A 27,187-nucleotide genomic window follows, 5' to 3' on the forward strand; every position below is an offset into this window, starting at 1 on the left:
GTTAGATTACCCTTAAATTGTCTATAAATGACAAACTTCACTGTTTAATGTTCATTACAATTCCCTTAATATATTATGTAAAATGACAAACAGAAACATCTCACTTTATTCATCACCTTAAAAGATATATATATATATATATATATATATATATATATATATATATATATATATATATATATATATATATATATACATACATACATATACATACACACACACACACACACATATATCCATGTTTCATATATTTTAACTAATGTTTATCCTTCTGTTGTCATTTTCAATCAATTCGCAACTCAGTTTAATTATGTATAAAAGTGAAACACAAATCTCTGCTTTACAATCTCATTTCAGTTTCATATTTATCCATATTCCATATATTTTGGGCTTTTTAAAGTTATCTTTCCATTATTATGTTCACCCAGTTATCAACTCCATTTTATTGTCATATTTAGGAATAAAACCCTTATCTTGCTTTATATTTTCCCCTATCTAGATAGCTGAATTTTTCCTAGTAAGTCATTTATCCCACTTCTCTATTCCTGTCTTCTCCCTTTTCTTTATTTTAACACCTCCACTCCCATCAATTTCCCCCAAGCCACCCTCACAAGAGTATTTTATATTTCTCTTTGTTGGGGCATAGTCTCCTAGTTCAATTTTCCTTATGCCACTAACAACCTCCAAAACCACTTTTGTCTGCTTTTTACTCCCTTTTGTTGGGACACCTCTTTTTATAGTTTTCCCTATACCATTGCCAAGACTGATGGAGTTTTTTGTTTGCTTTTTATTTCCCTCCATTTCTCCCACTTCGTTGTCTTGCCCCCCTTCTTCTTCTTTAAATTCTTCTTTAGATCTCTGCTTCCCTCGGTTCAGAATTTTATTTAGGCTTGATTTTAATGATTTATGCATATTTTTTATAATTTCACGTAGTTCTTCTAATTCCCAGTTTTCCATGATGTCCAGTTCCAAAGTTATAGTTAGTTATACAATTCTTGTTTCAGAGTTCTAATCCACCTTAATTTTATCTACTTCTACTTCTGCGGGAAAAAGCAATGGGAGCCATCTTAGTCTTTTGTTCTTAATATCCAGTTCCAAGATTGCAGTTAGTTATACAAATCTTATTTCAAAATTCTGGTCCACCTTAAACTTAGTTAATCCAACTACTTTGAAACCGGAAGAGAAGCTGACGCCATCTTAATCTTTTGTAGAAGAAAGGGGAAAAAAAGGAAAGGAGAAGAAAAAAAAAACCTTCGTATTTCCTAGGTCTTAAGTCCGATGTTTGTTTTTTCCTCTAGTAACTGCTCAAAATAGATGGCCTCCTGCAACCCTCTGCCGGGAAAATGGAGCTCTGATGAGTGCGACCCTCCCAAGCTCCGTTTTCGCTGGCAGCACCGCCACCGGTCCTTCGCTGTTTCCAGGCCAGGCCCGCAAACCAGATCTAAGCACTCTGCAGGCCGGATCTCGTCTTGAGTTTGACAGCCCTTTTCTAACAGATCAATAAAACAAACGCTTTGACTGCCTCAAAAGCATCTGAGCTGCTTTACTTCAAGGTCGAATGGGGAAGCTAACAGAATATTGCAAATGGTGATCACATGAATGCAGGATGCTTTGATCACAGAGGATTTACCTAAATAACGGTAATGGACTGCTGAAATCATAAATCAGCATCTTCACATGGCATCACACTTATGGTCATGTTGCTTAGCATGTTCCCCTCCCAATTACTGTTGTTAAGTGAGGACCACCCGTATTCCATTATGTCAAAGAACACTTCTTAAAAATGTGTGATTCATCTGTACGGAAAATGCAGTATTTTCTACTGATCAAAGGATGCAGCAATATGTGCAACTATGGCGAAGTTTGCGATATGTAATATGTATTCATATTATAGCAGAAAATTCATTAGTGAATGGTATTTGGTATTTTTTTTTCTTAATTTGCATTTTAGTCTCGCCAAAGGATTGAGTCCTTTGAACTATGGTGCTGGAGAAGACTTGGTCCCTTGGACTGTAAGGCGATCAAATCAGTCAGTCCTAGAGATCATCAATCCTGACTGCTCTTTAGAAGGCCAGATCTTGAAGATGAAACTCAAATGCTTTGGCCATCTAATGAGAAGGAAGGACTCACTGGAGAAGAGCCTAATGCTGGGAAAGACTGAGGGCAAAAGAAGAAGGGGACAACAGAGAATGAGGTGGTTGGATGGAGCCACGTTGTCCATGGGGTCGGGATGAGTCGGCAGACTTCACAAGTAACAGTGGTTTTTTTTTTTTTTTTTAAAAAGCAATTATTTTTATTTTAAGATTGTTAATTATGCATGCATAAATTATTATTTTTTAAAAAAAGGGAAGAAGCCCTGTGCAGAAACCCTTAAAACAGTAATTTAACTCGGACAAATTGTGTGTCCCTGTCGTTAGCTCCTGCTTCAAAACCACCTTGTAAATAGTCCTGGCCACTAAGGCTGCCCCATGCTTATTCCAAAAGGAACCTCTGCCTCATTATTATTATTATTATCATCATTATTCAAGGTAAAGGAAACAGAAACGATTTGCGATTGAATGGAGATCCCGGAGGGAGACCCGCCTCGACGGTTGCACGCCAGGAGGCCCAATCACCGACTGAGCAAGGCAAGAGTCACTGCCGGTTGGATGGACCCGCGGGGGTTGTGGGGGGGGGGACGGACCACCGAGGAGCAGCTCCGTGGGAAGAGGCACCCCTACCCTCCCGCGGCTCCCTCCTCCGCGCAGGTCCAGGCGCCCCACTTTCAATTCCCGTGACCTTTCCCCTCCGCCAGTCTCCGCCCCAGAGGGAAGCGAGTCCCTCCCGTTCCGCCGGCTGCTTTTGCCCGGGTAGAGAGAGCGAGAGAAGAGAGCGTGGCCGCGCGGGAGGCGTTCCCCTTCTCCCTGCCGCTTTCTCCAGCCTTGTGGGGCGCCCCTCTGCTTGCCCCGGCAGCAAGGTGAAGGCGCGTGAGGTTGGGAGGGCGGAGGGCTCGTGGCGCGTGTTCTGCGTCGCGTGCTCGGAGGTGCTCTGTCTGTGTGTATGTGTGTGTGTGTGTGTACCGGTGGGGGGGGGTGTGTGCGGCTGGAGGAGGCCCGGATCTGCAGCTCCTCCCCAGTTCCCAGCCAGGTTTCAGCGGCTGCCTTGCCTCCTTCCACGCCGCGGAGGAAAGGAGGCGAAGGGCTCCTGTGGGGTGTGGGGAGGGCAGCTGCCACGCGGGGAGGTGGGAAAGGCGTCCGGGGCAAGAGGCCTGCCGGCCTTTCCTTCCTTCTGCCGCGAGAGGCGGGGACCGAGGTTGCGGCTCTGCAAGCTCTCTCGCTCCCCTTTCGGTGCAGTTGGAGCCCGGAGCGGGACTCTTCCAAAGTGGTTGATTCCGTGCAGAGGCAACGAGGGGTACTGAGGGGTCGATGCCACCATATGCGACCTGGGGTGTTGCAGGTGCCCTATCCTGGGTTTGGGAAGCCGCTTGGAAGCAATGCGGATGACCTCCTGGCTTGGCTGAGTCTGAAAGACGGCCCCTTGTCGTTAGAAGAGAAATGCCTGCCGGGTTAGGAAAGATGCTTAAGGCGGAGATGGCGTGCAGTAAGCCAGCTAGCCTTTTGCTTGAAGTGGGAGGTATATATAGGGGTGCAAAGCTGGTGCTTCCTGTGTTTTGGGGTGTCCTCCCCCTTCAGTTGGGAGCCCAGTTGGGAGCGTCCCGAGGGAGGAGTTTTGAGTGCTTGCTCTGTGAAGAGCCCTCCCGCCTGTTCGTTTGACTAGCTGGGGAAGTCCTCCTCGCAGCTGCCACTCAGCACAGAAAACGTCAGGAGGAATTGGCGGTGCTGGATTTCAATCCCTTCTTGGGCTCCGAGGTGGTTATTTTTAGCTCAGCATATCCAGGAGCTTTGCAGAACCAGATTCAGCGGCTACCAGAACTGTGGCACAAGAAGGCCCTGCTATGTACAGTTGTATTCCTGGTTGTCCTCTGGCTGCTGCCTCTATTCCTGTCTCTTGGGCATCCCCAAAGCATTGCTATGTTGGGCTGTTATGGATCCCAGGAAGGTATTTGATGTACAGTAGTCAGTCAAATGCACCTGTTGAATGGGTGTTGCTTTTGGAACCCTAGGGACAGTAGTGGGAATCAATTTTTTTTACTACTGCTTCAGTGGGTGAGGCGTGGCTTGGTGGGTAAGTGATTTAAAAGTCACTAAACTTTGCTTAGTCATCCCAAACCTTATAGGCTTGGTGGGCATGGCAGGGGAAGGATACTGCAAATCTCCATTCCCTCCCAATCAGCTGCGACTCAGGAGGCAGAGAATAGATGGGGGCGGGGCCAGTGAGAGGTGGTATTTACCGGTTCTCCGAACTACTCAAAATTTCTGCTGACGGTTCTCCGGAACTGGTCAGAACTTGCTGAATACCACCTTTCCCTAGGATGTAAGAAAAGGCATTTGGATGTTAGGCTTTTCATGTGGTCTTTATTTCTAATTTCAGATGCCCCCCAAAAAGGGAGGTGATGGAATTAAACCACACCCAATCATTGGAAGATTTGGGACATCCTTGAAAATTGGCATTGTTGGTTTGCCAAACGTTGGGTAAGTGATTTAAAAGTCACTAAACTTTGCTTAGTCACCCCAAACCTTATAGGCTGTCTTGATTAAATCAAGCTAGAGTTGTGCTGCAAAAAATACACTGTGGAAAATTGTTGGTCTTAGATAAGGTTTTCTAATCTGGCAGTCATAATTGTATTTTAGAGAGTGCATGTTAGTTTTGAATTTGAAAATGTCAAATGTCCTGAAGTTGCAGTCTGAAAATAGTGAATGATTAAACTAGGTTTTTATGTGCTAAATTAAAAATAGCTTTCATTAATTTGACATTTTCTTTGGAAAGTTCATGTATAAAGATCCTTCACTTGTAAAAATAAAAAAGAATTGTTACATTTCATTGAAAACATAAATATGTTTTATTTAGTTTTATCTTGCTAGATAATTTTAAAAATGTGAAACAAAGGAAATGTAAAGTTTTGTTAACCAAAGTAATGAACTGGAAAGTCGATTATGTAGAGCTAACGTATTTCATACTGATTTGCACGGAACACTAAGTTTTGAAAGGGAAAAATAAAGAATTCTATAATTCTGTTTTTTCTGTTTACAAAATATTGAATTACCTTTATCAGAATATACATGATGAAAACAGAGATTATACCTTCTCTCACAAACAGTTTATATTTCCAGCTGTGACACTTCCCCTGTTGAGAATGTCTATGGAGATTCTCAGTCATCCAGGTCATGGTTGTCTCAAAAATGCCCCCCCCCCCTGCCTCTTGAAAAAAAGCACCTTTCGATCCCCTGTTATGAGTTTGTAAAGTCTATATAAGATAGGATTGGAAGAGAAGACCCCAAGATTGTCTGCTGCATATTGAGAAATAGATAGCAGTAGAGCTACCAAGAATGTAATGTTAGGATAGTTGAAGAATAGCTTTGTTCAAAATATTTTGGAAAGAAAGAGAAGAAAGATTTGATAAATTCAGCAGAAAAGACCACTTTCAACATGGAAAGCAACATAACTGAAATTAAAGTGGTATTCAGAGGAGGCGACAGATATATTGTAGAAAGAATAAAGTTTGGTTTATTTAAATTGAAAAAAAAATGAGATAGTAAAATACTAATTATGGACTTCCCTGGTGTGTAACACAGTTCACTGCCATCAAGTTTAATAATAAAGTACAGATATTCTGTTCTACTCATTTTGAAGTTTGTTTCAAAAGTTGCAAACAAGTGCTTTGACTTTGTAAAAGTGGACATGTACCGTATTGTTTAAACATTAAATTAGTGTATTCTGGAAACTGTTGAATTTTCCCACTTAAGAATCGAAAACAAACACAGATAGTAATATTTCTTATTATAATAATGTCCTGCAAATAGAAACAGAATGTGGAAAAAGGCAAAGATAGTACCAATAGTAATAGGCACCTTGGGTGCAATCCCAAAACAATTGGAGCACCACTGGAACACCATCAGCATTGACAAATACCCCATCAGTCAGTTGCAAAAGGCAGCTTTATTTGGGATAGCCTACAGTACATCCTGCAATGATATGGGTAACGCCATTAAACATCTATATCTGCCTATCCCAGGTATTTGGGAAGGATTCGGTAGGTGGACAAAAATGCTAGCCAGATTTACTCTGAACATCTGGCTGACTGTAACGAACTCACACATTGAATTTGAGTTTGAATTACAGTAGGCTTGAGAGTTTGGTATTGTGACTAAGATGCTGGAGTAGAAACTGTAGAGAGTTAAAAAAATGATCTTGAGGGAAATATGAAGAAACAGTTACCTAAGCAAAGAAGGCCAAATCATTTTAATGAGACAACATTCAGAAACCGCTTAGGCAGGCACCTCACCAATTTACATAATGAAATGAAATAGAGAGCCTGTTTGGTGTATGGAAAGTCCTTGACTTATGACTGGTTGCTTAGTGACTATTTGAAGTTATGACCAACCAGAAAAAGGAACTTATGGCACAGATACAAAGTTCTGATGGTCAGACTTCCTCCATGGTCACATCACTGAACTTTAGGTGCTTGGCAGTATGGCCACAGTGTCCTATAGTCACATGACCACATTTTACAATGGTTTTGTCAAAAATTGGCATTCAGATTGGCTTCTGGTAAAATTGCACCCATATAGAATCACTGGCTTGCCACCAAAGTTGTAAAATTGAGTTGGTTACATTATGATTTACGACATACAACGGTTATGCACAGGCTTCATTGCAGTCGTATGTTGAGGACTACCTGTGTTGGTTAAAATAGTAGCATAGAAACCAGGAGAGAGTGAGTTCTAGTCCCACTCTAGGCGTGAAAGTCAGCTGAGTAACTTTGTGCCAATCTCTCTTAGCCCAACTCATGTCACAAAGTTGTTTTTGGAGGGAAAATAGAAGAAGGAAGAAGTATTACGTAGGTTTACCGCCTTGAGTTACCTATAAAGCAATAAAGGCAGGATAAAAAATTAATAAGTAAAAAAGTGTAAGAAGGAGAAATATGTGCAGTGCGTTCAGACTTGGAAGATTCTGATTTTATACTTTTATAAAAAGTACTTTTAGACTTTTGTTGAGCTTTATTTTCTGGCCTGGTCTTCTGTTTAGTAATCTGATGAACTGGGAGAATGTGACTTCTAGTTCTCTCTTAAGCATGGAAGACAGCTGAGTGACTGGACATAAACCATGATGGTGCAGTGGTTAGAATGCAGTATTGCAGGCTAATTCTGGTGACTGCCAGCAATTCAATTCTCAATGGCTCAAGGTTGACTCAACCTTCCATCCTTCCGAGGTTGGTAAAATGAGAACCCATATTGTTGGGGGAAATAGGCTGACTCTGAAAGCTGCTTAGAGAAGGCTGTAAAGCACTGGGAAATGATAGATTTATATATCATTTCACAGTGCTTTAAAGCCTCTTCTAAGTGGTCAGATTTAAGGCACTTAAGATTTATATGCTATAAACAAAGCCACCTTCCCTCAGGCCAAGGAAGCATTATGTACACTGCTTTAAGTTGTACTATATAAATAAAAAAGAAATATATTTATCTTACACTTTAGAATTCTTATTTTATTCTATCACAAAGTTGGAAGTTATAATTTGTTGTTTTGTTTCTGTTTGTTTTGGAGAGACCTGTCAGATCCAAAGGTAGATAGTAACACATTGCCCATACTTTGGTACTAGTAGGAAGAATAAAATAGGAGTGGTTGAATTGGATATATTGGAATATTGCTTCATTCTCAGAAACTCTGCTTTCCCACTATATATAACATATATATATATGTTATATTTATGCTGATAAATAAATAAATAAAAATATAACAAATATAACAAAAAGGCAACAGTAAAAAATATTGGGTTTCTGTCTGGATGGTCTCTTGTGACGAGCCGAAGACAGAGAGTGGAAGTGTGACCTTCCTCCCATATTTGGGCATACCAGGGGTTGTGACTTTAATGTATGTATGTATGTATGTATGTATGTATGTATGTATGTATGCTGATAAATAAATAAAGGGAGACTAGTATAGATGTATTTCAAGCTATTTAGCTCTCATCAGCTAGCCATACCCTTACTGGGATTCGAACCTGTGCTGTATTGCATTGCATCTTAGGCGAACGTCTTAGCCATTAAGCCACAGGTCTCCTTCTTATCAGCTGAAGCCAGGGAAGAAGGTATATATTTAGAGTCACAACCCCTGGTATATATATATATATATATATATATATATATATATATATATATATATATATATATATATATATATATATATATATATATATATGTGTAGTTGTTCGGGTTTTCTCCCGCGTAGAATTGGAGATGTCTTGGCGACGTTTCGACGAAGTCACATTCGTCATCTTCAGGCTGCTGCTGACTACTTCAGGTTTGGTGTTTCCAGGAGTAGTGGTACTCCTGGAAACACCAAACCTGAAGTAGTCAGCAGCAGCCTGAAGATGACGAATGTGACTTCGTCGAAACGTCGCCAAGACATCTCCAATTCTACGCGGGAGAAAACCCGAACAACTAGAGACCTACATACTAACACCCGCGAAAACCTCAGAAAACATATATATATATATATATATATATATATATATATATATATATATATATATATATATATATATATATATATATATATATATATATATATATGGTCAAAGTTTAGTGTGCTACATGTGGGGAATATTGAATTGAATGACAGTGACTGACAGAAAATAACTATATGAACTGTTGTCAAGTACAGACTTAGGCTCAGATTTCCCATCCTAGCCCAGCACTTTAACCGCTACACTCTGAACTTTCAGCATAACTTTCTAATTATTATTATTTCCAAAACAATTGCTTTAACCTCAGTACTGGTTTTCTGAAAATAAAATAAAATTCTGACCAGTATTACTGATGGCCAGCAAAATAAAATGGGAATGTGAGATCATTTCTAGGTTCATCTATAGCATTTTGAATGGCATCTGATGGGTCAGTGTGGAAAAAAATTCTACAGCTAATTTGCTGTGGCTGTTCCAATGTGATGAATAAAATCTGAGCATAGCTGTTTGAAGACTAGATTTAATCATAAATATTCCTTCCACCAAATGTGAAATTCGAAGCATGCATTCAAATATGTATCTTGAAAATGAGATTTATGCTAATTTTTAGAGAGCTGCTAAAACATTTGTCAGAAACTAGAAATGTATTACAGTTCAAACAAATTAGAAAAGGTTTTTTGTAGAAATATGGAAATCCTTTTTTTAAAGTTCTCATCATTTATTTGCAAAACAAATGCAAAGACGTGACATTTTCATGAGATGTTTGTGGTGTTCAGTATTCACTAATAATTAGTGCTGTGTAATATTTTGGATTTGAAGACTTAAAAGTGCTTTGGATCACATGAAAACATAAACATTATCCATGTCCTCTACTTCTTAAGGCAGCCATGTCACTTCCCGGGACCATACAATTGGTTTACGGAGTCTGGAGACTCGTCACACTTCAAATCCCTTTCTGACTGATCTTGAATTACGTCACAACCATAGTAGTGATATATCCTTTATATGTCATTTAATGAGTGTAAAACATGGCAACTCTTCTTTTTTAAAGGAAATCTACATTTTTCAATGTATTAACCAAGAGCCAAGCTGCAGCAGAAAACTTTCCTTTCTGCACTATTGATCCAAATGAGAGCCGAGTGCCTGTGCCAGATGATCGATATGAATTTCTTTGCCAGTACCATAAGCCTCCAAGGTAAATATGTGAAGTGTCATCAGATGTTTGTTTCTGGTTAAAAACCAACATTTCTCAGTACCTCTATTTAATAGGTTTGAATTCTGCAACTTTATTTCAGGAACATTAAAGGTTTTATAATAGGGTTAAATATGGATTATTTTTTAAAAGTAATACATTTGAGAAGCTTTTATACCTACGTATGCATAGATATAAATGTGTGTGTATGAATAAATGACTCATTGATACAGTTAATGAAAAATGTTCTGTTAATAAGAAGGCAAGTTTTGAAATTAGTTTTATCTTTTGAGGGCCTAAGTTACTACACAGTAAGTTGTTGTTGTTGTTTTTTGCTTCAGTTGATAAGTGCTAATTTTCCTATGCTTTCCTATTCTTTATTGAAACTATAAGCAAATAGGTGCATTTTAAAAGCATTTACTTGTGTAAAGGGTTTGTTTTTAATTAACATGGTTTAAAAAGTAAGGACAGTTAACAAGGAACTGAGAGCAGGACAACTAAACTTGAATAGCTTCAACTCCTGTAAAGCCACATAAACATCTCATCTGTTTCTTCTCCACCTTATTCTGCTTTTATACTACACACACGCACGCACACACACACACACACAAATTTATTTGCATCTCCTTCAGAAATAACTGGATGGCTTGTCAACATTGCATCATTGTAATTGGCGTGCATGAAATTATATGTGATATTGCACATTTTATTTTGAGTTTCCGTCTCCCCTCTAAATTATAACAACCTTATAGTCATGGTTATGGAAAATATACGCTATCACCCAGTGATGACGAAGCTTTTAGACACCGAGTGCCGCAAACCGCACTTGCATGTCCAAATGGAAAGGTACACAGGTGTGTGAACATGCACACTTGTGTGTGAACATGCACCCATGCGTAAGCATGCACACATGCGCAGCAGAGACCCAAAGACCAGCTGGCTGGTGGGAGGCAGGGCATCCCAACACTGGCAGCACAGCAAGAGATAAGATCTTTTCCTTTCGTAAGTTTCTGTTTTCCTGCAAACGAGAAGAAACGCCATGGAGATCTGACCTGGGGCAACGGCGCATGTGCCAGCAGAGAGGGCTCTGTGTGCCACCTCTGGCACGCGTGCCGTAGGTTTGCCATAACGGCTATAACCTAAAAGGTAATTTTTATAAAATGATGTAGTTTCGGTATATGATTCCAGAGAAATTATCTAGAATGTATAATGATATTTGAACAACATGAAGGGTAATTTTATCTTGCCTGATGAACTTGTAAAAAAGCCAGAAATTTCTGCATTCAGATACACATAATGATACAAGAATTTTAAAGATCAGCATTCAACTGGAACCAGGACTTCTCTTGCTGGCATTAATAAATAGCCAGTTATAAAAGAGCTATGGAATATTATTTTTTATATAAGATTATTACTGCAAGACTATTATGCGCACAAAAGTGGAAAGGCTCTGAAATGCCTACAATAGAGAAATGGTTGGTGAAGATGACAGAACTAGCGGAGACGGCAAAAATTAACATGTTTGATCAATAGCTACATAAATCACTGACTGGAAACCCCTTGTGGACTTTTTGCTGAAAAAAGAGAAAAATGAACTTGTAATTTATGGGTTTAGAAAGGATAGTTTATGGAAAGAGGAATTATGATGTAACCTTAGAGAGGGTAAAATAAAAATTCATTTACAACTGCAGTCAAAAAGATAGAAAGCCCTGCTGCAAAGTCCATGGATGCTTTTTGGCCAATTACCACTTTATATTATTCTATGTATCATTGTAGATAATTGCTAATTGATGATATAACATGGCCATATATTGTTAATGACTCATATTTTGAATTTGTCCCTTTAGCAAAATTCCAGCCTTTCTGAATGTGGTGGATATTGCTGGACTTGTGAAAGGAGCCCATGCTGGACAGGGACTAGGAAATGCCTTTTTGTCGCATATTAGCGCCTGTGACGGAATATTTCATCTACTTCGTAAGCAATTTAAGGTTTTAATTACTATATTGTGTACATCATTATTATTTTTATCTATTACTAGATAAAACCCTTTGCAATGTATTATATAATACTTTAATAGATGCATGTTTTCAGACTGAAACTTGTTAAGAAGATCCCTATTCCCATTCATAGTTTATCTGAGGCAGTGTGCTTTATTCAAAATTATATTGATAAACCTCTCTCTATACGTTGGGAGACCTTTTCTCCCAACCTCACTCTATCACTCAATTTTGCTCCAGAATAGATTAGTTGAAGAGAAAGTTAAGAGTATTTCCATATGTGACAGATGAGCCCCATCCACCAGTTGTTTCCACACTGTTGGCAGACTACAGAATAACAGAATAACAGAGTTGGAAGAAACCTTCGAAGTCTTCTATTCCAAACCCCTGTGGAGAACCTACCATGTTTCCCCGAAAATAAGACAATTTTGGCCTTAATTGTGATTGTAACTGGAGGACTATCTGCACATTACCAAAAACATTTGAAGACCCCAAAGGGCTTTGGTTTGTGTGAATTATTATATCAATTTACATTTACTGTGTTAGAAATGTAAGCTGGGTACTTCTAAAATATTTATTTGACTTTGCGGATCCCCTGGAAGGGTCAATGGGTGGGTTCTTAAAAATACCTTTATTATGGATTGGCTCCTCTTTTAAGATATTTGTGTGCATTTTTTTTCCAGGAGGCATTTGATTAATCCAGAAAGACTTTTGGTACAACTTTTAATTTAGCATAATAGCATATAGAAAACTAGAACCAGCTGTCATTTTCTATCTTATTCAATAATTAATTGTATGATTTCTTTTTTACATTATTACAGTTAGAATGCATTTGAATGTTGAGCCTATTAGAGATAGTCCTCAACTTACAACCATAACAGAATCCACTGTTTCGGTTGTAAATTGTGATGGTGGTAAAGTGAGCCATCACATGACCAGGCCCAATGTTATGATGTTTTTTGTGGTGGTTCTTAAGCAAATGCCGCAATTGTTACGTCGATTCATTGTTTGCTATTAGATGTTTTTTTGTCATATGACCACAGAACACTAGAATCAGACGTAAATGTGTTCTAGCCCAAAATGTGGTCACGCCTGCAAGGGAGGAGGGGGGAATGTCGGAACTTCAAATCCAGGTATTTCAAATAATCTATTTTTTGGCGTCTACCATAACTTTGAACAGTCACTAAGTGACCGATCATAAATTGAGGACTACCTCCACTGCTTTTGTAAAAACAACAACAGCACACATACATTCAAAATACCTCATTTTTTTGGGTCCGTGCAATATTAACAAATATGTAACAATTTTTTACGATTGTGGTCCCCTATCTTATTTAAGCCCATTGAGACAATTTTATTTTTAAAATCTTACAATACCTTACACATTGCATTTTCAGAAGGCATTTAATAAGACTTGGATATTGCGGTTGCCACATCTCCCACCTGCCTCTTGGCAAGTCTTCTTTCCACGTGGCCTTCCTGTGATTTCAAAAAAAGTAGGAATCATCCCTGCTGATAGATATTGCTGGAAACTGCTTGCAGGAGGGAGAAAGATATGTGACGATACTTGTGTGTCGCTACACTTCATTTCACCAGCATCTGAGTGAACAAAGCCGGAGCCACCTCTCGTTCCCTCAGCATGTGCAGTTTTCCTTTGTGCAGCTGTACTTAGGCTTTGACACCTTTATTGCACTTGAACTCACTCCAGAAATTTGGAGTTTAGATGTCAACATTTGCTTGGAGATGAATTTAAGATGTACCAGCATGTAGGAGTTTCAAGCTGGCGGTGTGCTATAGAATCCAAGCTGGCATCTTATGGTCGTTCAGCTGGGTTCCTTCTTACCCTGGAATATGAAAAGGCCAGACACTTATTTTTTCAAAGGCTGGATGATGTGGAGTGTGGCAGCTGAGGCTTAGCAAGACATACAAATAACAGTAGAACCTGAATTTGAACACGATTTGGGTACTGCCAAATATTTCCTACCTCTCGCCCCAGGCTGAGGAATTACTTTATTTGGGCATGGCACGAATATTACTACCACTGAGTGGTACTCCTACCGGATTTGAGGAAGAAGAGAGTGCCAAGGGGTTAATTTGGGCATATCCTGAGGTAAAGGAGCAATTTGTACTTGGTTGTTTGTGAGACAAGGATCCAGTTTGGAACTACTGCTGCTGAGACAGCTTTGTGGAAGGTAATGTCGTTACTTGAGATGAGGAAAACTTTTTAAGAACCATTGAATTAGGATAATGTACCCCAAATATTTTACGTGGTAGCTCAGTGGCTAAGATGCTGAGCTTGTCGATCAGAAAGGTTGGCAGTTCGGCGGCTCGAATCCCTAGCGCCGTGTAATGGAGTGAGCTCCCGTTACATGTCCCAGCTTCTACCAACCTAGCGGTTTGAAAGCATATACAAATGCAAGTAGAAAAATAGGGACCATCTTTGGTGGGAAGGTAACAGCGTTCTGTGTGACTTTGGTGTTTAGTCATACTGGCCACATGACCACGGATATGTCTTCGGACAATGCTGGCTCTTCGGCTTTGAAATGGAGATGAGCCCCGCCCCCTAGATTCAAGAACGACTAGCACATATGTGCGAGGGGAACCTTTAGCTTTACCTTTAGCAACAAAGATGATTAGGGGACTGGAGACTAAAACATATGAAGAACGGTTGCAGGAACTGGGTATGCCTAGTTTAATAGAAAGAAGGACTAGGGGAGACATGATAGCAGTGTTCCAATATCTCAGGGGTTGCCACAAAGAAGAGGGAGTCAAACTATTTTCCAAGGCATCTGAGGGTAGATCAAGAAGCAATGGGTGGAAACTATCAAGGGGAGAAGTAACTTAGAACTGAGGAGAAATTTCCTGACAGTTAAAACAATTAATCAGTGGAACAGCTTGCCTCCAGAAGTTGTGAATGCCCCAACACTGGAAGTCTTTAAGAAGATGTTGGATAGCCATTTGTCTGAAACGGTATAGGGTTTCCTGCCTAGGCAGGGGGTTGGACTAGAAGACCTCCAAGGTCCCTTCCAACTCTGCTATTGTATTGTATTGTACTTTATCCCAAATATTTGCAGTCAAAAAAAGCTGTATGTTTTACATGCAGGATACTTACAGCTAGTAATGTAAAAGCTTTGTTTCCTAAAAGCTCTTTCTTTGCAAAATGAAACAATAAAGCACTATCGAGTGTTGTGGTTTCAAATTTGCTTCTCTTTTCAGTGAACTGTAAGAGGTTATAACCAGGTAGGTTTTAACGTTGGAACATCTGCATTAACATTGGAAAAACTCTACTATTCTGAGATAGGCACAAGGCTAGCTTAGCATATTTTCAAAGGGTTTAAATTACCAGAGTGTGAGCTATACAACAAGTGTGCTTGTTATATTTTCTCAGCTGTCAGAGTTGAGAGACTCTGAAATACTTTAGAAGGGGAACAAAAAAACATTCTGGAGCAGGGAAGGCCGCAACAATTGTGAGAATGATAAAAGAATTATTTCCTTTCTCATTTGTCGTCCTATCTGAATTGTCATCTCTGCTGCTCCACCATTGATTCAGGATTGGCATTGAGCCGGTTTGTGAAATAGGAGATGATTGTGGACTATTTGTTTCTCCCTTCCCATTTTGCCATTCTCCTTTCTGTTAGAAACATAGTCAGTTGGAAGACTGCTATGGAAGGGTTGTGATAGCAAATACTCTTAACTGCTGAAAAAACTACCGATTTTTTGACAGCAGCTTTAAAAATAAAATAAATAAAAAAGGGAGGTACAAGTAATAGCAAGGCTAGTGTGTGTGTATATTTTGGGATAGAAATTGTGACCAGAGCTTATAATAATTTCTGTGTGTATATGAGAGAGAGAGTATCTATGCAGTATTACATTCTGGTATGGCATTTAGATTAAGAAATATTGAGTATTAGTTATCAGGAGCCCTGGTGGCACAGTGGTTAAAGCAAGGTATTGCGGGCTAACTCTGTCCAGAACCTGGAATTCAATCCTGATAGGGCTCAAGGTTGATTCTGCTTTCCATCCTTCCAAAGTCAGTAAAATGAGAACCCAGATTGTTTCAAAGATTGTTGACATGGTAAACCATCCAGAGAGTGTTGTGAAATGCTTATGGGGTGGTATAGAAGCCTAAATGCTGATGCTGTTGCTATCTTGTAAAATAGAAAAATCAGAAAACAACCGTATCAGAAGGGTCTATCTATGGTTTTAACGATTTATAGATTTAACAGAATTTAGGAATCTGCCACAGTTGGTTAGAAACAAGGGAGCTGTCAACCGAGCAAAAGGATCATTAGGTGTTCTGCGGCTAGTGGTGTTGCATGGCAGCAGCAGCAGAACTAGCAAAACTGGTTCTTAAACATTTCACTTATTGATCGGGCTGTTGCAATGTAGTCTACAGCCGGCCATGAAGAACATCCAGAAGGCACAGTTAATCCAGAATTCAGTGGCTTGGTTAGTGATGGTTGTACCCAGAAGGCATACCATAACTTTAAAAGCTACGCTGGCTGTCATTTGGCTTACAGGTGCAATGCAAGATACTGACTGTCACATTTAAACCCTTGCGTTGTTCAGGGCCTGGGTATCTTCTGCAGGACTGTCTTCTTTGTGTAACCTTTGCCGGCTCAATAAGGTCTGTATCATCTCAATAAGAGAGCTGTCATCTTTTTTGTTGCTGCCCTCCCACCCTTCCTAGAGTAGCACTCATCCTGAAATGCGATTGGCCCCTGACCTTCTGGCTTTTAGGAAACTTGGTAGTTCCATCAACCAGTCTGTGTGTGTGTGTGTGTGTAGAAGATTGGATTGTAGTAATTTCCTCATTTGAGAAATTGGATTTCTTTTTATTATTGCTAATGTTTTAGTTGTGACTTCTACTTTTATAGGAATAATTCTAGTGACTGTATGATTTTAATCCCAATTATCTATTGGGACATTTTTATTTTTTCACTTATTCTGTATATATGTTATTTATAGCAAATATGGAATATTTCCAAGCTTACAAGGTTATAAAAAGGGAAAGATAGTCTGAGAACAATAAAGAACCAGTCTTTTTGGATTATAATATTATCAAATACATGCATTTTGCAAGACTTTAATAAAATATAATATTAATATTTGGCAATGGGGAAATTAAAATAGTAGCAATAGCACTTAGACTTATATACCGCTTTACAGTGCTTTGCACCTCTCTCTACGTTTACAGAGTCAGCATGTTGCCCCCAACAATCTAGGTCCTTATTTTACCAACCTCAGAAGGATGTTAAAATGAAGGAATAATAGTGACAGTCAAATAAATGAGGTATAATGATAGTAATGTATACAAATATATTTGATTTGATAATATGAGTTTTCATATAAATTGTAAGTGATGACTATGGAAAGGATGCACAAAAACCTTGTAATCAATCGACACACTGTATGTAATTGAAGATGGCTTTATGTTTTGTTTGTCTACGTCTGTCTAAAAATAAAAATTTCCTTAAAAAAAAAAGAATATAAGGCTGAGTCAACCTTGAGTCTGCTGAGATTTGAATTGGCAAATTACAGGCAGCTGTCAGTCAGCAGAAATACTTGCAGTACTGCATTCTAACCACTGTGCTACCATGGTACAGATATAAGATATTTTTGTATAAAGTATATTTAATAAAGTACTAATACACTGAAAATTCTTAGCCTTCAATTCTGATATTGAAGAAATCCCAAGCAAAGGTCTAGAACATTTGATAAGAGTATTTTAATGGGCACAGTGAATTGTAATAAATCAAAATCTTGCCCATGTAGGCATGCATATACAGGTGTCCTCACGTATATGTGTAAATACATGGACTGATATTTGAGATTAATGCAATGCATATTTTAAAATTTCTTGAAATGTCTGATAGTTTCACATACATGCCCCCCGGGCTGGAAATGAAAATACAAACTGTATCCCAAAATAGTTGATATTATTATATCTGACAGTTCATGTCAAAAGAGAAATTGGCAGTTAGCAAGGATTCTTCCAAGCTATATCTATGGGATGATATTTCTAAAACGATTAAAAGACTGCACGTTGTATTTACCCACACTTACTCAATAATAAGATAATTTATTTTCTTTTAGGGCAGGGAAAATAATCTTATATTTGCTGGGAATAAAGTATGATGTTGAAAGTCTAAAGGCATGTATCTCTATTCTCTACTTAGAAAATTTATTGCCTGTATCTGAAGGCCTGCTTGTTCAGTGAATTTTAACTGTTATTTAATGACCGAACCAGAGGTGGTATTCAGCAGCTTCTGCCAGTTGTGGAGAACCAGTAGTGGAAATTTTGAGTAGTTCGGAGAGCCGGTAAATACCACCTCTGTCTGGCCCCGCCCCCATCTATTCTCTGCCTCCCGAGTCCCAGCTGATCAGGAGGAAATGGGGATTTTGCAGTAACCTTCCCCTGGAGTGGGGAGGGAATGAAGATTGTACAGTATCCTTCCCCTGAAGTGTGGCAAGAGTGGAGATTTTACAATATCCTTCTCCTGCTGCGCCCATCAAGCCACGCCCACCAAGCAACACCACACCGCTAAGCCACGCCCACACAACCGGTAGTAAAAGTTTTTTAATCCCACCACTAGACTGAACCAATGTTTGCTCACTTGCTCAAAAACAAAATTATTTGCCAGCCTATGTTGAAAAATAATTTATTAAAATTTTATCAAACAATTGTGAGAAGCCACCAGTTTTAATAGGGCAAATATCAATAAGTGTAGCTTATACAAAAGGGACCCCAAAAGAGCTTTTGTTTGCATGAGTTACATTGTTATGAGTTTTTAATGTAATTTTATGAGTTACCTTTTTAAAAGTGGGAAGGGGTCCTAAGGGGGAAAAGCGTTTAAGGCCATTTGACCTAAAGATACAATGTTCCTCCCCTTTTTCTTTTAATTTTCCTTTCCAGTTCAGTTATTCCCCATTGCTACCCATTGCTATATCAGACCTGGTTCTCTTATCTTTTTGTTTTTGGGTTGCTGGAAGGAGAATTGTGTATTTGCTTGTGTATAATATGTTTGCTGCTGGAGAAAATGCAGAGATGCAATCAGTTAGCTTTATAAATGAGATATAGGCAAATAGTTTCTAGTAGTTATTAATTCAGTTAATCTGGGGGAGGGTTGTTTTGGCTCTGCTCTAGATTGGATGGAAGTTTCAGACAAATAATGCACACACACACACACACACACACACACACACACGCACCATGTTTTGGTTGGTGATATTTTTAGCTGGTTTTAGAAATCCTAGATTATCAAACTGGGAAGCCAGAGACTGCATAGATATTTTTGTCTGCCTGAGTGTTCCTTTTCTGACTCTTCCTTTTTTTTGGGGGGGGGGGGGGGGAAATCATTCTCTATTCAGCGTCATCAGAGTCAATTTCAAGAATGTACTTTCTAAAGCCTTTTATCTTGAAATTTCTTTACTAAATTCACCAAAAATACACAATGCATTTTTAAAAGAGTCTTATCTACCTTCTATATATTGTACTTTGAATAGCAATCTTTTGGGGTGTTGAAAATTCCAGACAAATGAGATCAAGCTACACATAACAGAAGCCTGAAAATATCTTCAATGATCACTAGTCTTTTTTTTTAATGTACACTGAGAGCATATGCACCAAAGACAAATTCCTTGTGTGTCCAATCACACTTGGCCAATAAATAATTCTAGTCAGTGTCTGCAAGTCACCCATAATGTCACAGTTTAGCGTTATAGACCAATTAGCTTCCTCCTCCTCCTCCTCCTCCTCCTCCTCTCCTAATATGAAACTCATTCAACTGAACATTTAAAAATGTGTCACAAATACCATTGCCTGGTGCTAATGGTTGATACAGGTTGCTGCCAGCATCCTAGGTATCAACCAAGAACCTTCTTAAAATATGTGATGCTCCGAGAAACACAGTTTTTTGCAGTTCCGCTGGTGTTATTGCAGGAAGCTGCAATTTCTTGATGTGTTTTTTTAAAAATTCTTGGACATGGTACCAAGTGCCCCGATGACAATGGGTATTACTGTTACATGTTTCATCCATAATCAGATAGTTTCAATGATTATTATTATTGTGAAATTTGTATCAAGGGAATATTTGGCTTCATATTATGTAGTCTTTCTGTGAGCCAATTTTCAATGAGATTAGAAACAGGCACATTATACTTATTTGATCTAAATAGATTAAATTTTATGTATTTTTTTTTAAATGGTGAAAATTGGAAAGTCTGTACTAAGAAGCAATATGACTGATTTTTATCTATCAGAATACAGGTAAGTGTCTTTAAGGTTGCTGGATTCTAATAAGTTTAAAAACCAACAAAATGTTTTGATATATTGACAAGCCAGAATTAAAATAACTTATTTTAAGAAGGTATGTTTAAAGTAGTTATTGGTAAACATTCAAAGTACCTTAACATTTCTTGACATTTAGTAAAATTGCCTGTGGCCTAATTTCTTGTGTCTGCTCCCTTTTTCTCACAAATATATGTCCATGTGCACACAAATGCTCTTGCCCACAATTCTATATTTTTACTTTATTATGCATATTATGAATAACTCCATTAATTCTTTTTTTTATTTCTGCATTGAATTGTGACAGATATGTATTGGTTTCATTTGAAGTAATTTTGCCTTTTATTCTAAATATATCACGCAACTGTTTAGCATTTTCCTCTACTGGAAATAGAAGATTGAATACATCATGTTATAAAAACATACCTTTTAAAGGGTTAAAAATCCTTTTTTAGTGTTTCTTTTTACCAGCCACCTGTTGGCTTAGATGCATAAGTGTATAAATTTGAACAAAGTGCTCATCACTTGTCAGCCTTCAGTGGCAGCATAAAAATTACTTGTGGTGCTTGCTTTGCAAGAAGTTCTTTTGTGTTTGTGACACCAGCTTTGTTTTATACAATTAAAGTATTACACGCTAGAATAATCTAAATTGCAACCACTAAACGTTGATGTAGTTCTTTTTTTCACAGAGCTGAATTTGTTTACTGATTGCATGCCGCTATTGACTACTGCTTTAACATGACAGGTCTCTTGGGAAAATGTTTTTTTCCTTCTGGTAGGGAAAGCTTTTCATGCTCATTAAAAAGTTCATTTATTTTATGATTAGTCTTTTATTCCTTAGTTTTTAAAATAGCAAGTTTAGAGCATTTAAAGTGCTTTTGAGATTTAACTTAATGCGAAGTAATTTATATCTCAAGGGATAATGTTACATAACATAGTTCTCAATTCTAGTATTTAACACTCGCATTGAGTTAGCAACTTACAGTGGTGGATTCGAGCATGGCAGGTGTAACTCTGTGGAAACGATTGTTGCTTTAGTCAAACTTGGCAAATATATAAGCATTTATCATAAAGAGTATCACATCACACATAGATTTATCTCAATATATTTTCGTATTAGAATAATAATGTCAGGCCTGCAGTTATATTCCTTTTAGGATTTTTCGGCTTGCCACACTCTCTATTATTTCATTATGCTGTTTCATTAGTGTAGTAATTGGAAGGGGGAATAGAAAGGAGTAGAATTGTGGAATGTGTTGTTGTCATTCCTTTCTAGAAGCCCAAGGTCATCTTTTATCTCCGCACCTCTGCATCTGACCGGAACTAGATGGGTGGAAATGCCAGCGTGGCGAAGAAGTTTGGACCACGTGATGGATTTATGGGTGTGGGGATAAGATCATGAACTTTCAACTGGGTGGAATCCCAGGAAGCTTTTACATTTGGGATTTCACAGATTGTGCTAACATGTCTGTCTCATTAAATTGGAACTTTAAGGATAGGTCTGCTTTGGACTCTGATTTAATTCTACATGAGATTTGGAACGCTGACAAATAATATAATTGAGAGTGGGCTTGTCATTCCTTCTTAGTAGACCAGAGTAAGAAACCAATGTCATGTAGTTCAGTATTACTTTTATTGTAAAGCTATAGTAATACAATCTTGCAAGACTGAATGTGCTTCACCCTCTTTCCTTTATCTTCATGTGAACTAGGAAATGTCTTGTGCGAGATGTTTATTCATGATACATTCTTGTCTTGGATTCAGTCCCCTTTTATGAGACTGTTGCCTTGGTTGTGACTCTGCCTCCTTTCCCTCAAGGCCATTCCCTCTTCCCTCTAGAGGGCTTATTTGTCTCTTTTTCTCTTCTCTTTCTATCTCTCCATCTTGGAGGATTTCAGCAGGACTTTCTAATAAGACCTTCTACTATTCCCTGATAGATCAACTCTGCTTAATGAGAAGTGTCTCTCTTAACCGTTTACTTTGCCATAAATATATCTGGAAATACCTGTTGAAATATATGGTTTAGTAGAGTTATTGCTGCTATTATTCCAATTGAATGATAAAATGTAACGTATTTTTCAGAGTATAAGATGCACCTTCCCCCCCAAAAGAGGGTGAAAATTTGGGTGCATCTTATACACCAAATGTAGCCCCATCCACCCCCACCAAAGGCCAAAAGCGCAAGGCATAGAGGCAGCGATGGTCTGTGGCAATTCCTGCAGCCTGGAACAGCTGATTGGGGGTATCAGGCAGTCCGATCCACCCACCAATCAGCTGTGCTGAATCAGGCTGCAATAAGTGCTAAAGCTGACCTGGCTGGTCAGAATTTGCAGCAGCAATCGCATTCAGAAAGCACAGTAACTGATTCAGCAGGATTCAAAATAATAATAATATACAATACATTACCAAAAGCAGGTTTTCCAAGGTAGCAGTAAATACAACAAAACACAAGCAGTTTCACTTTCAGTTCTCGGCTAAGCCAGGCTCCTTCCTGTCTCCTTGTTGCTCACACAGCAATTTCAGAGTCCAAATAGCCTTCATTGTCTGACTTAGTTGCTATGCCTATTCATTGGCTGACCTTGTTACCATGTGGCAGCTGAATACCATGGATGCTGGTAGGCAAAGGCAGAATTTTTCTTATTATTTTCCTCCCCAAAAACTAAGGTGCGTCTTATACTCCGGAGCATCTTATACTCTGAAAATAGTTCCACTGAATTCACAAACAACACCAACATCCTGCACCTGATTTATTCATTTCTGTGATGTTGTAGGTTTCATTTATCTTTATTCTAACTAGCCCTGGTGGAATTTTGGCACACCTATAGGCTGTCTTCGAAACCACATACCTAACCATAATTTATTTAACTGTGTTTTACTTAGTCTATATTTTCTGGCTTGCATGAGACAGAACCATAATTAAACATTCTAACTTGGTACACATAATTCATTACCCCCTTCCCCCTGGGGTCATATTGGGCATTTTATATAAATACATATGCTTGGTAGTCCAAAAATTGAATTTGCTGGAATTTTGTACTGACACTCAAGGTTTACCTCTGAAGTTTGTGATTTTTAAGCTACTAAAAGGTACTGCATAGAAATGAAATGTTTTTGAATAAAGTTGATAATCTACACAAAAATAATCTGAGTTGAAAAAGCAGTTTTCTTTTATTGATACAGGAATTTTAGAGGTGATTTTTGAGTCTGTTCCTTAACTTGTTTAGATTACAGTCCATAATAAGAACTGAAACACAGCAAAAGTGTTCAAGGTTTTGAACACTTTTGTTCAGGCCCAAGGTTGACTCAGCCTTCCATCCTTCCGAGGTAGGTAAAATGAGAGACCCAGATTATTGTGGGCAATAGGCTGACTCTGTAAACTGCTTAGAGAGGGCTGTAAAGCAGTGTGAAGCGGTAAAGAAGTTTACTTTTGCTATTGCTAAAAGTACATCAAGACATTTAAGAAATGGTTTTTAAGTAAGAAGAGTGGCATCTTCCAATCAGGGTTAGTTCAAAGGGTGTGCTAATGGTTAAAAGAATGTGAGGCCTTGAGTGAATAGGTCTAATGGCACAGTTAAAGCTTAAAAAATGACAGGCATTACTGATTAAATATTGTTCCCAAACTGCTGCTTACTAAATTAACCCATTACACTACTCAAGAACTATGAAGGAGATGCTGGTTGCCATGAAAAAGTAGAATTGGTAGACTGTATTTTTATTTTAAAACCTACAGTGGTTTTGAATGTTAATGGAATAGAATTGCTATCTTCAAGCAAATTGTTGTTGATTTTTAAAGAAACCTTTTAAAGTATTGCTCTTAGACTTCTCTAAAGCTATTGTTACAGCCGAAAACTACAGTGTAAGAACATTTAGTAAGGTAAAGGTACACCTTCAAACTGAATTGACCTGACAGCCCCTGCAGTGAATTGTTCACTAGAACTCTACAGGATTTCAGTTATTAGAATCTAAAAGGAACAAGATTTTACTACTTGTTTTGATTGTTTTTTAAATGACAACCCGACACTCGTTGGATGTTTTAGGCATCTGCAAGCACAATTTTCTATATATTTTTTTATTTGTACCATGTCAACTATGATGAAGGTGGTGTCATTTAAAATCAGTGGATGCTACCAAATTTTCCAAAGGAAAATTACGCAGGTCTGCAAAAAATTTTTTTCCGAGAGCTGTTTTGGTTATTCCACATAATCTTTATGTTTTTTGGTGCGCTGAATCCGAAAATGACCTCCATTTTGTCATAGGACATCACGTTTCCTGACAATTTAGGTAACTATGTTAAATAAGGCAATACCTCAAAATAAATGGAAATAGACTTATAAAATTAAAGTTTTATTACAATATTTTCATGAAAATCCTTTTTTGAACTGAAATGAGCTCACCTACACACACTAAACTCTATTCTTCTTCCTTGTGAGGCTCCTCTTGGTGCATTTACGCTTGTGAGTAGCATCTGGAATGTCTCTCTGAAGCATCCAACAGTAGTCTGCCATCATTGTAACGCTCCATTTTCCCTGGTATCTCCTTTCTATCTCTTTAATGTCTTGGTGGAATCGTTCACCTTGTTCCTTAGTCACTGCTCCCAAATTTTCAGGAAAGTAGTCAAGGTGGGACTGGAGGAAATGCCCTTTCAAACTCATCAGTCAACCTAAAGCTTGAAATGCTTTCAGCATTCTTCCGACGATCTTTTTGTAGTGAGGATCTTTGTTATTGCCTAAAAATTTCTGTATGACTTCTTTAAATGCAATCCACCGTTTTTTTTAGGATCTGTCATGGTATTGACAAACTCTTGATCAACTATAAGCCTTCTAATGTCTTGTCCGATAAACATACCTTCCTTCAATTTTGCCTCCGACAGGCATGGAAACTTGGTGACCAAGTATTTGAAGCATTCTCCATCTCTTGGAAGTGATTTTATGAATTGCTTCATCAATCCCAATTTTATGTGGAGAGGTGGTAGAAGAACTTTATAGGAAGGTACCAAAGTTTCTTGGAGGACATTTTTTTCATCGACTGTTAGCACCCTCGGCTGCCAACTCTTCTTGGTCCAGGGTTTTTGTCAGTCTTGACTGTCCCATAGACACAGAAACAAGGTATTTGGTATACCTAGCTTGGTGCCCGAGCAGCATGCGCAAGACCCTCAAGTCCCCACACACTTGCCAACCATGGTCTTCATATTTTAGTTTACGAAGAACCAATTCCAAGTTCTCGTAGGTTTCCTTCAAGTGTATGGAATGACCTACAGGTATGGAAGCATAAAAACTGTTGTGGAGTAAAACGGCTTTGAGAGTTCTTTTTGAAGAATCTATAAAAAGACCCCATTGCTCTGAATCATATTGGATTTTAAATGGACCCATCAGACCTTCGACATCGATGCAATAGCCAACTTTTCTTCCTGGGCGAAGTAAGGAACGAACTCCTTTTCACGATGTCTGAACCATGAAGATGACACTCCTGACAACAATAAATTCCTGCTTTTCAGCCTTGATCCGAGTAACTCAGCGGCATCTTTGGGAAGATTCAAGTCTCTAACCAAATCATTCATCTCCTCCTGAGAAAACAATTTTGGTCTTGTATCATCTTCAAAGTCAGAACTTGATTCGTCATCTGGTTCAGGTATGACTTCACCTTCATTGGAGCTAGGTATCTCTTCCAAGGTAGCAGGGGGCTTGGGTACTGGTATATCTGTGCCATGAGGGATGGGACGAATTGCTGAGTGAAGATTTGGGTATGAAATGGAATGCTTCTATTTGGAATTATACCCTTTCACATCGCATGAACAAAAGTAACAGTCATCACTATGGTTCTTTTGCTCTCGCCATACCATAGGAATCCCGTAACTGAAAGATTTTTTCTTACCCTTGAACTGGTTTTGGAGGTCCTCAACACCCCGTTTGCTCACTTTATGAGGCACCCAAGCTTTATCTTGATCTCCACTTTTTAGTCCAAAGTATGCAAAGTATACTTTTTTCACAAAGTCTGTAATATTCTGCTGTTGCTTCAACACTGTATATTCACCACAGATGAAACAGAAACTGTCTGGCAAATTAATATACTTTCGCCGAGCCATAACATAATGGTTGAAGAATGACGAGCTAACATGAATTGCAATGAAAGTGTGAACAGCCTAGAACCAAGAACCTGATGATGATTCGTGCACAAGTGTGGCATGCAGGAGAGAGCAGCTCTGTGTGTGTACACGAGACGTCACAGTGCTGGCCACCCTCCCTGCACTGACCAGAGATGCTGCTATCTGCCCTGTGTCTCCCTCCCACTGAATTCTTCAGGAAAGATTAACCCCTTCTACCATTAGAAGCACATACTTAAAACTTGCTTAGCTTATGTATATATTGCTGACCACCAGATTTACAGTGCTATATTTTTTTTACATAACTCGGACAAACCCTTTAAGGTTTTTTGGCATTTTATATCTTAAATGCACTTATGTGAATTAATTAATAGTAATTTGGACTTTAAATTTGGTTAAAAACCCATAATATAAAAAAAAATACCAAAAATTAAAAAAAAATGATAAATTTGAAGACATTTTTGCATGTTGTGGCAAATCATGACGTCTAGCAGTTTTTTCAATATTTTATTTGTTTTCAGCACACCAAAATACATGGAAATTAGATGAAAATAATCAAACAGCTTTTTAGTCTCAGACCTGTGTTATGAGCAATAAATGCATGAAGTTGCTAGTGATAGTTTCTGTGTGGCAGGACTACAATATAGTAATATTTCTATAATTATATTTTAAAACTTTGGAGATCGTTTTTTTTTTTTACATGTATAGTTTTTTTTTCAGGACTTGTTTTAAATTGATTTTTATGTTTGTTGAAGTATGTTGTTTTTCCAAGATGACTAGTTGCTCCATTGGATATAGCAATATTTTCTTTAAAAAATGTAAGATCTAGTTAGCATGTTAATTGCATCTGTTATAAAAAGAAATGTGATTTTGCTCAATTTCAGGAGATTCAGATTCATACTTACCTTGCTTGAATGCTTTATGCTGCATTGGTAAGACTGTATTTGGATTTTTGTGTCCAATGTTAATTAACCACAATACAAAAAAAGCCGTTGATACTCTAGAAAGAGTGCAGATAAGAACAACAAAGAAAATTAGAGGCTT

The 27,187-nt window shown here is 38.3% G+C and overlaps 1 protein-coding gene across 2 annotated transcripts in view; it reads left to right on the forward strand.

Annotated features, from left to right (window-relative positions):
• Positions 1–2,659: 2,659 nt before the first annotated feature.
• OLA1 (Obg like ATPase 1) overlaps positions 2,660–27,187 on the forward strand; it is a 104,561-nt gene continuing 80,033 nt past the window's right edge. Inside the window, exons 1-4 of one of the 2 annotated variants that reach the window (XM_032224682.1) lie at positions 2,660–2,962; positions 4,471–4,571; positions 9,615–9,758; positions 11,603–11,730. In XM_032224682.1, the coding sequence (XP_032080573.1) occupies positions 4,471–4,571; positions 9,615–9,758; positions 11,603–11,730 (373 nt within the window). In that variant the 5' untranslated portion in view covers positions 2,660–2,962. The remainder of the gene's footprint in view (positions 2,963–4,470; positions 4,572–9,614; positions 9,759–11,602; positions 11,731–27,187) is intronic. The other variant, XM_032224673.1, reaches the window with a different exon arrangement.

Source organism: Thamnophis elegans, chromosome 1 (genome assembly GCF_009769535.1).
Source record: "Thamnophis elegans isolate rThaEle1 chromosome 1, rThaEle1.pri, whole genome shotgun sequence".
Lineage (NCBI taxonomy): Eukaryota > Metazoa > Chordata > Lepidosauria > Squamata > Colubridae > Thamnophis > Thamnophis elegans.